The sequence below is a fragment of the Acanthisitta chloris genome, unplaced genomic scaffold (assembly GCF_000695815.1).
Source record: "Acanthisitta chloris isolate BGI_N310 unplaced genomic scaffold, ASM69581v1 scaffold21690, whole genome shotgun sequence".
NCBI classification, from domain to species: Eukaryota; Metazoa; Chordata; class Aves; order Passeriformes; family Acanthisittidae; genus Acanthisitta; species Acanthisitta chloris.
The window spans coordinates 2985-11526 of NW_008653606.1; the positions used below are offsets into that span (position 1 = coordinate 2985).

Consider the following 8542-nt stretch of genomic DNA (forward strand, 5'->3'; position numbering starts at 1 on the left):
TGTCTAACACAGCAGCCCCTTAGCCTGGTCCTCACAGGGAATACAGAGCTATCCCTTGGGTAACCTGCACTCCAGAGGTGTTTGCATCAGGAATGATCTCCTCAGGGACTCACATCCAGCACAGAGCACAAGGAGACTCTGATAGTTGGTTTCCTGCTGCATTAGAACAGTAGATGTCTTCTAAGAAATTCAAAGTAGTCTCATTTAATTGCTTGTCATAAGAATCATTGTAGGATTGTTACTAGTTTGATCTGCAAATAGTCCAGTCAAAGACTTAACAAGTTGAAAAATATAAATGTGTCTGGTCTACCCTTTAGGAATTAGAACTGGTGGAGGATGTCTGGAGAGGGGAAGCACAGGACCTTCTTACCCAAATTGCACAGCTGCAGGAGGAGAATAAACAACTGATGACAAACTTGTCTCACAAAGACATTAATTTCACAGAAGAGGAATTTCAGAAGCATGAAGGCAAGTTTGACACTTCCAATTCAGTACTTGCTTTGTTATAAAAAGCAATACACTATCAAAATATTCTGACTGGATACTCTGGTGCTTTCTTTCCTGTAGATGAATGCAGATCTGATTTTTGGAGGCTTGTTTGTTTGCTTATTTGTTTTTTACCTGACTAGAAAATTTCTGTGTACATGATGATGCTGAAGACACGATGAGAGTTGGGGATAGGAGGGAAAGAAAAGCCTGAACAACTTTTTGTTTGGTTGAGAAGCATCTCTGAAAGTAAAATCTAGGTACACATTTTGGTCTGCTGCTTTTTTTAGTTCTCATTTTGCAAAACAACCCAACATTCTTCAGCCTTATGTTTTCTGATACAAATAGAATGATCTATCATGTTTGTTTCACACTGTTGTGCACAAAACCAAGTGCAGCTATTGATCTGTTCAGGGCAAGTGTTTGTAAAGTAGCAAATCAGGATTTCTTTGGCTGAATGGTATCAGGCCCCAAATGGAGATACTCCAGGAGAACACCAGTAGAAGACTGTTTTGGTTTGGTTTACCTGCCTCTAGGGTTCCTTCCCTTTTTTGGGACTCAGAGCCAACTGAGAACGAGTGAAGAGATTTATAATCCAGGGCTGGATGAATCCTAAAGAGCTGAAACAAACTATTTGTGGCCAACCTCTTTCTTGAGGCAAAAGGAAGTTCAAGTACAGGTAGATTTCACTGCAGCAACTGAGACAATTGCCAGGCTCAGCTCTCACCCACAGCTCAGCACTCAGCTCTCTCCCAGGGGCAGAGGAACAGATGTTTGTTTGCTCCACTGTTCTGAGCACAGAATTTGAGGCTTGTGAGATCCTAAGTCCATTTGTGATGTCCTGAGTGTAGCCTGCAAAGTGCCTGAGCAGCCTGAAAACACAGCACACAGCTGAGCCACTGCAGCTCTCCAGTAAGCTCTGGGAACAAAGGGATATCCTTTTCCAGACACCAGAGGCAGGGATTAAGTGGAGGTTTGCTGGAGGTGGATAAAACTCTGTCCCACACTCCAGAAGCTGCACTTGCTGTGTCCCCAAGGCTGAGTGCTGCTCACCTGCCCTTGGGGAAGTGTATAATGAAACCTTCAAAAAGCAAAAATTGTTAAACCTCTCCGGATAACCACTTTTGAGGAACAACTGCAAAGCTTTCCATTTAGGAGTCAATTAGTGGCAAAGAAGTAGCTCAATGTCAGGCTTATAACTCCCGTGCAAAATTGAGCCTGGCAGTGATGAGTCATGGCCCATGAAGACTGACATCTTGTTATAAAGAAGCAGCTTCCCCTTTGTTTTCTTGTCTTTTTTTCCCTCTTTCTCTTTCCAAAAAAAAAGCAGCTCATGTGCTTGCATTTAAATATAGCCACACTCCTCACAGCCAGCTAGCCAAGAAATGCCAGACGTGCTTGTCATGTTATTTTTACTGTGTCTGCCCAAGTGTAACAACACAAACAAAACCCATAAACCCATTCCAGACTTTAGATTCTGCGTTCACTGATATTCTTTGGCCCAAATCATCAGTCTAAGTAAAATCACATTCATTTATAGCAACCCCATCTTATTATTTGGATCTATCATATCAAACCCAACTGTTTTCCTTTGAGGAGATTTTGTCATTAGTGACCAGGGATAGATTTGTCTCAGATGATTTGTTTGGATAGTGTCAGAAATCAGTCCTGCTGCTCTTTTTCAGTCTCCATCCTTTGGTCTGATGCACACAGAGCCCAGACAGGCAGGTTTTCAAGCTAAACACTGTGTTAGCTGCTGTAACTCTGCCCAGGCTCCAGTGCTCCTGTCTCAGCATGGTTTAGTATTGTGATCATGTCTCCCCTCAGTGGCTGTCCCCAGGGATCAGCAGCTCACTGCTTACTCACCACTTAGCTGGAGAAGCTATTTTTAGCACAGGCCACAGAGGCCACAGATTTGGGTGTGCAAGACCTTGAGATTCAATCCTCCCAATTAATAGTCACATCAGAGCTCTCAGAGCTTCACTTGAGTGTGAGGAAATGTTTATGAGAGAGGCAGGGGCAATCCCATCCAAACTGGAGGTTTTGTGGGAGAGGCAGGGGCAATCCCATCCAAACTGGAGGTTTTGTGGGAGAGGCAGGGGCAATCCCATCCAAACTGGAGGTTTTGTGGGAGAGGCAGGGGCAATCCCATCCAAACTGGAGGTTTTGTGGGAGAGGCAGGGGCAATCCCATCCAAACTGGAGGTTTTGTGGGAGAGGCAGGGGCAATCCCATCCAAACTGGAGGTTTTGTGGGAGAGGCAGGGGCAATCCCACCCTAACAGGAGTGTTGTGTGCAGCCTGAGCAGAGCAGGGTTCATGTCAGAGGACATGTGGCAGAACACAAAGCACACAGGAGGGATTAAAGATGAGTCTGTAACATGCATTAATGTGACTCCTCCCAAGCACAAACTGAGCACTGTCTGATGGTGCTGACTGAGTGGAATATCCTAGGAAAATGCCTCAAGGAAGCTTGTCCCAAGGGTGTCAAACAGGACGAGCAGGCTGCTGTGTCACTGCAGTGGGAAGCTGCTGTCTCAGCCTGGCTGAGGTGAGGCACAGGCAGCAGGATGTGTGTGACTCTGCTGTGCTGCAGAACCTCCAGTTCCCTTCCAGAAGTGAAGCTGAACTTAGGTTCTAAGTATTTAGGTAGTGGTTCAGTGCCACAGGCCCTGACTGGCACTTTGGCCTGTTGGGAGAGATGTTGTGTGGACACAACAGGAAATAGATCCCTAAATATAAAGGATGTTCTTTTCTTTTCAGTTACTTTTCTTTTTCCTCTGGTGTCCCCCACCCCAGCTGCTTTCCTTTCTCCTGTTGGAACAGTCCCAGCAATCCACAGGAAGCTGCTCATAGGATGTGCCTGGGGAAGCCAAGCTGGGTGTGCCATTGAAGATCTTGCAGTTTGTATTAGAGTTTGAATAATTTAGAGATCATTATTTTACATTTAGGGCACTTAGTGATTTCCCTCTCCTCTCTCCCAGTGCCTGAGGAGATGGAAGGATATCTGACTGTTTCACAAACACTTCCCACCTTTCCTTTCTCCTCCTCTTGAAAGAAAAATTGTAGTGATCTGTGCACGCAGTTGAAGCCTTTTAGGTTCACCAAATGTTAGGGAGAAGAATGAGCACAGTGGGAGGATAAGCAGTCAGCACTGAAATGGTACTTCATCCCTTAAATAGCATCTGCTATCCAGAGATCTCCAAGCATCTCACAGGTCCTAGGGGATATCACTGCACTCACTTGTCCTAGCTCCTTCTTGGTGAAACCACCAGTGTAAAGTTTCACCACACTCCTTTTACTTCCAGGCAAAGTTCTGGATGTTTTTGTTTTAAATACAGCTGATGTTTTAGGCCCCAGCCCTGAGAATGGCTGCAGCAGGTGGGTCCAGGTTTGGGAGTACAGTGAGGTACCAGAGCTGTGTTGTGAGAGGACAGTGTGGGTCTTTCAGAAGAGTTACACAGCAGTATGTGTCAGTCTCCTTGCCCTCCCTGGTGGGTACAAGCATTAAAATGATCCTGCAGAGAACTAGAGCCCAGAGCACAGGGATGGTAGGGCCCAGGGTCCAGAAATAGAGCAGGCAAATATACCACAGAAGTAAAAGAGATGAGAATGTAACAGTAGAATGTGAAGACCATGTCACTGACAGCTCTTTTCTGGGGTCTGACAGGAACACATCCTCTGAGCCATTCCCAGCCAGCCATGACCACCAGGCCTTTTCCCAGAACAGCTCCCTGTTCTCTGCTGTACCACAGCTCTGGTCCTTGAGCAGTGAGGGATCAGAGCTACTGTTTTCCCTGGGACACTTCCCATGCCTTTGTGGGAGCTCCGAGCTGCACATCCCCCACCATGACTCCCTTTCTCTCCTTCTCTGAGGTTTGTCCTGCTCTGCTGTGTTATCCATCAGTTCACACTGTAGCTGACCTGTGAGCTGGAGTTCCTCAAGGCATGTAGTCAAATTCTCTTATGGGAACAGCTCTGGATTTCTCTGATGAGGGAAGAACAAAACCAGAAAGTCTGAGCTGATGTTGGAGGGTAGAGACTTGCCTGGCTGGATACATTTGATGCACATGGAGCATATTGCTGATGTGGGAACTGCTTTAACATATTAAAAAGGAAGTGGTTTTCCAGCCAGCCCAGAGGAGGGAGTGAATTAACACCACTCACAGTTCATAAATGAAAGAAGCTGAGGATCCACATAATGAAGTACTTTGGATTGGAGCTCCTGCTTGGGCTGGACTTTGGCCAGAGCAGCCAGACACTGCTCTCATCACAGGGTTTCATCTTCAGGGACGTTGTACAATGTGATTCTGTGTGATAGTTTGGGACCATCAAACTGCACATCTCTGTGCAGTTACCAGGGAAGCCAACGCAGCAGATTCATCATCTCACCCAGTTAAATCCTCTGCTCTGTGTCTGCTCTGAAGAGCACATCACTGCAGTGCCAGATCCCCATTATCTCTGCCATGGCACATGGAAGAAAGCTTCCTGTTCTGTGCTTTATCACATTTCCTAATGATTTATTGGTCAGATTTCAGGTTAATCTCACCTTTCATTTATTTTCAGACAGGATCAGTGTTGGATTCTTGGCAATGTTCCAAACACCTTTCACCAGTGAAATGCCATGTAGTAATTTTCTCTCACTTATTCTAAGTATGAAATATCAGACAATAGGATGGGGAAAGGGTGGCAAAACACAAGGAGAAAATATGTGAACATAACTCAGGCTAAACGTTTCTGGGTGCAGGGTGGGTGTACCCTCTGAAGGTTCTGCTTCATCTCCCTCTCACCCCACACAAAATTGGGTTTCAACACAAAATCATTCTAGTCTAGTGCACCTCAGGATCCAGATTCAATCCACAGCAGTGACATGTTTACATCTTGCTGAGGATCCAGATCATCTTTTTTATAATCTTCACAGGGTCTTGGCCAGCTGATTGTACAGAATATCACACAGATATGCAAACTCCCTGGGGCACAGCAGTGTGAACTTTGATGTAAAACTACTGAGGCAGCAGTGTCACTCCACTGGTAGAAATGGCTCTGAGGACTGTCAGTTCCTTTCTTAAGGAGTTTCTGTGCAGTGGCTTTATGGACTGAATTGTGTCATCTGTTTTCTCTATTACCCTTGAAGTAACCTTTAAAGCATCTTCCAACAGCTTCTCTGCAATTCTACCTGCAGGCAACTTCCGGAGTCTTGCCCAAAATATTTCTCACTGTTATTGTTCTCAGTCTCAGCAGCTCCTGATTGTCCTTAGTTTGTTTTCTGTGTTTGTTTTTTAACCAGGAATGTCAGAGAGAGAGAGGCAAGTCATGAAGAAGCTGAAGGAAGTGGTGGATAAACAGAGGGATGAAATCAGAGCGAAGGATCGGGAACTCGGACTGAAAAATGAGGATGTAGAGGCTGTAAGTGGCTCTTAGTCTTCCTATTTCTCTTCCTTCTCACCATGTTTCCGTAGCCTGGTTTCAAGTTTGAAGTTAATGTAGACTGTGGAAGCAATGCCAGATTACTAGTGCTGCAGCTGAAGTGTTCAGCTTGGCTGTGGAGTGTCCAAAATGATGAGGCAGAACTTCAGAGCAGACACACACCTGCTGCTGCCTTCCAGGCCAGGCACTCTTGGGATGAGACTGGAACCAGTGTAACAAGAGAGGAGGTGAAGGAAGAACAGGTTGTTTTGTTGTTTCCTTAAAAACCTGATACCTCTCTCCTTCCTTGGGAACAGGACAGGTAGTTTTCTCGGGTTTCCTGAATGTGCTTTGGCAGTGCAAGCTCAGCACCCCATGGCTCACCCAGCCAGGGATCCCTGCTGTGTGTTTTCCATACCCTGTCTGCAGAGCTGGCAGCAGGGACTCCACACACACTGCCACACCAGGGCTGCAGTGTGGGTCACCCTGCACAGGAAGGGGCTGGGAGGAAGGGCTGAGCCCAGCCCAGGTCACTCACTCCTGCCAGCAGTGACCTTCTGTTCCAGGTTTAGCCTTAGATGAATCACAGACTCCACGGTGACTTCGGGAATGACGTGACGTCTTGGCACTTTTTGTGTCAGGAGGAATGACCTCCTTACCCACATTTTGCTTCCCATCCTCACACTGCCTCGTCTCCTTAGGCCATGGGACTTTGTGTTGCTAGTGAGGGCCAGATCTGGGTGATCTCTGCAGGTGCCACAGCCTTTCAGAGCCTCAGAGCTCAAAGCAAAGTACTTATAAACTGACCACTGAGGATTCCTCTGTCTTGTCTTTCTTCTCCTCTGGGTTAAGATTTGATGCAGAATCCCCTAAGTCACCCTGCCCTTGAACTTTGCTTTTTCGAAACAATATCAGAAGTGACAGATTTGCTTTTAGCTGGAGAATTCTCTGCGCTAGGGGAAAAAATACCTCTTTACTCTAGAAACCAATTCAATTTTGCTGACTGCAACTGTAGTAGATAATTAGATATTAACAAATTATTCCGTGGATGAGGAGGGGGGAGAATTTTCCAGATCAAATCCAAGAGGAACCCACTACATGATGTCTGGGACATGGCTGTTGACCTGTTGCACTGATGTTTTGCAGCTTCAGCAGCAACAGAACAGGTTAATGAAGATTAACCACGACCTGCGGCACCGGATCACGGTGGTGGAGGCTCAAGGGAAGGCTCTGATCGAGCAGAAGGTGGAGTTAGAAGCATATCTGCAAACCAAGGAGCAGGAGATGGGCAACCTGAGAGCAGAGCTGGGGAAGCTCAGAGAAAAACTGCAGGGGGAGGACAGCCAGGACACCCAGAATGGGGAGGAAGTAAAGGTAAGAGGCACTTTAATTCGCTCTTAAACAGCTTTTTTAAAAGACTTCATACCAAGTACTTGTTTGGGTAAAGATGAATGTGATTGATACACACTAGAGGCAATGGTGGGACTTGAAGACAGCACCTTGTGCCCAGGTGTGACACACAGAGAGTGATGTCACTCACTGCACTGTGACCGGGAAGGCCCTGTTAGGGTGGGTGTTGATCCAGTGGAACAAACCTTTCTTTCCAAAAGGAGGGAATCATAGAATCAACCAGGTTGGAAAAGACTTCCAAGATCATCAAGTCCAACCCTACCGTGGTCACTAGACCATGGCACTAAGTGCCACATCCAGTCTCATCCTGAAAGCCTCCAGGGATGGTGAATCCACCACCTCCCTGGGCAGCACATTCCAATGCCTGAGCACTCTCTCTGTAAAAAATCTCTTCCTAATATCCAACCAGAACCTCCCCTGGCACCTCAATGTCCCTCCTGAGCTGAGGGGCCCAGAACTGAGCACAGTAAACTGGTCTCACAGAAGGCAGAGTGGCAGCACAAGTTAGCAGTGAGGGAACAGTTCTGCCCTTAGACTTGGCTACCCATCCTCCATCCTAGGGAGTGTGACCTTTGGGTCATGCACTAGGGCACAGAATTTGCCAGGTATCAGAACAAATCATTGCCTCAAAAGAGAATGTTCTATTAAAAACAGCATGAATTGATCCAAAATCTCTGGAATATCAGCTGTTAGTTGGTGTTGGAGGCAGACAGCCTTTTGGCAGGGCTGTATCAGCACATCCAGCTTCATTTTGTTTGTACACACCTACCCCTTCTCCCACAACAACCAAACCAATCCCTAAAATTTGGGCTTTCCAAAGACAAGCAGCTGACAAGTAGCTTCAGATTTGCCAAGTCTGCAAATAAGCAGAGCCTGATGAGTCCCAAAGGTGCACTGTGGTGGTGGAGGCATGTGAACCACAGGGGAGAAGAAACTGTGTCAGAAGCAGCCCCAGAGGCAGTGTAGAACTCTGCACACCTGGTCCTCACGGTGCTTTGGATCTGTCAGGACTGAGCTGGTTTATTGCTACCAAATCCAAGTATAAATACTTAAAGGCATCTCTCAGAGGAACCAACTTTGGCCTTATTTCTGCCTTTGCTTCCGTTTGGAATTTGTGTAGTGAAGTGTTATGAGCACAAATGTCCATGAAAAGCAAACATTACTGCTGGGGTGCTGGAGTGGAGCACAGAATAGGCAGAGTGAGTGGGCAAATGCAGCTGGTGCTGAGGTCTGAGCAGCAGG

The 8542-nt window shown here is 46.5% G+C and overlaps 1 protein-coding gene across 1 annotated transcript in view; it reads left to right on the top strand.

The window, feature by feature from the left end:
• Positions 1 to 317: 317 nt before the first annotated feature.
• Positions 318 to 8542, top strand: part of RILPL1 (Rab interacting lysosomal protein-like 1) — a gene marked incomplete at its 5' end in the record, with an annotated part of 17690 nt that continues 9465 nt past the window's right edge. Inside the window, 3 exons of the mRNA XM_009081817.1 lie at positions 318 to 468; positions 5772 to 5890; positions 7037 to 7264. Coding sequence (XP_009080065.1) covers positions 318 to 468; positions 5772 to 5890; positions 7037 to 7264 — 498 coding nt within the window. The remainder of the gene's footprint in view (positions 469 to 5771; positions 5891 to 7036; positions 7265 to 8542) is intronic.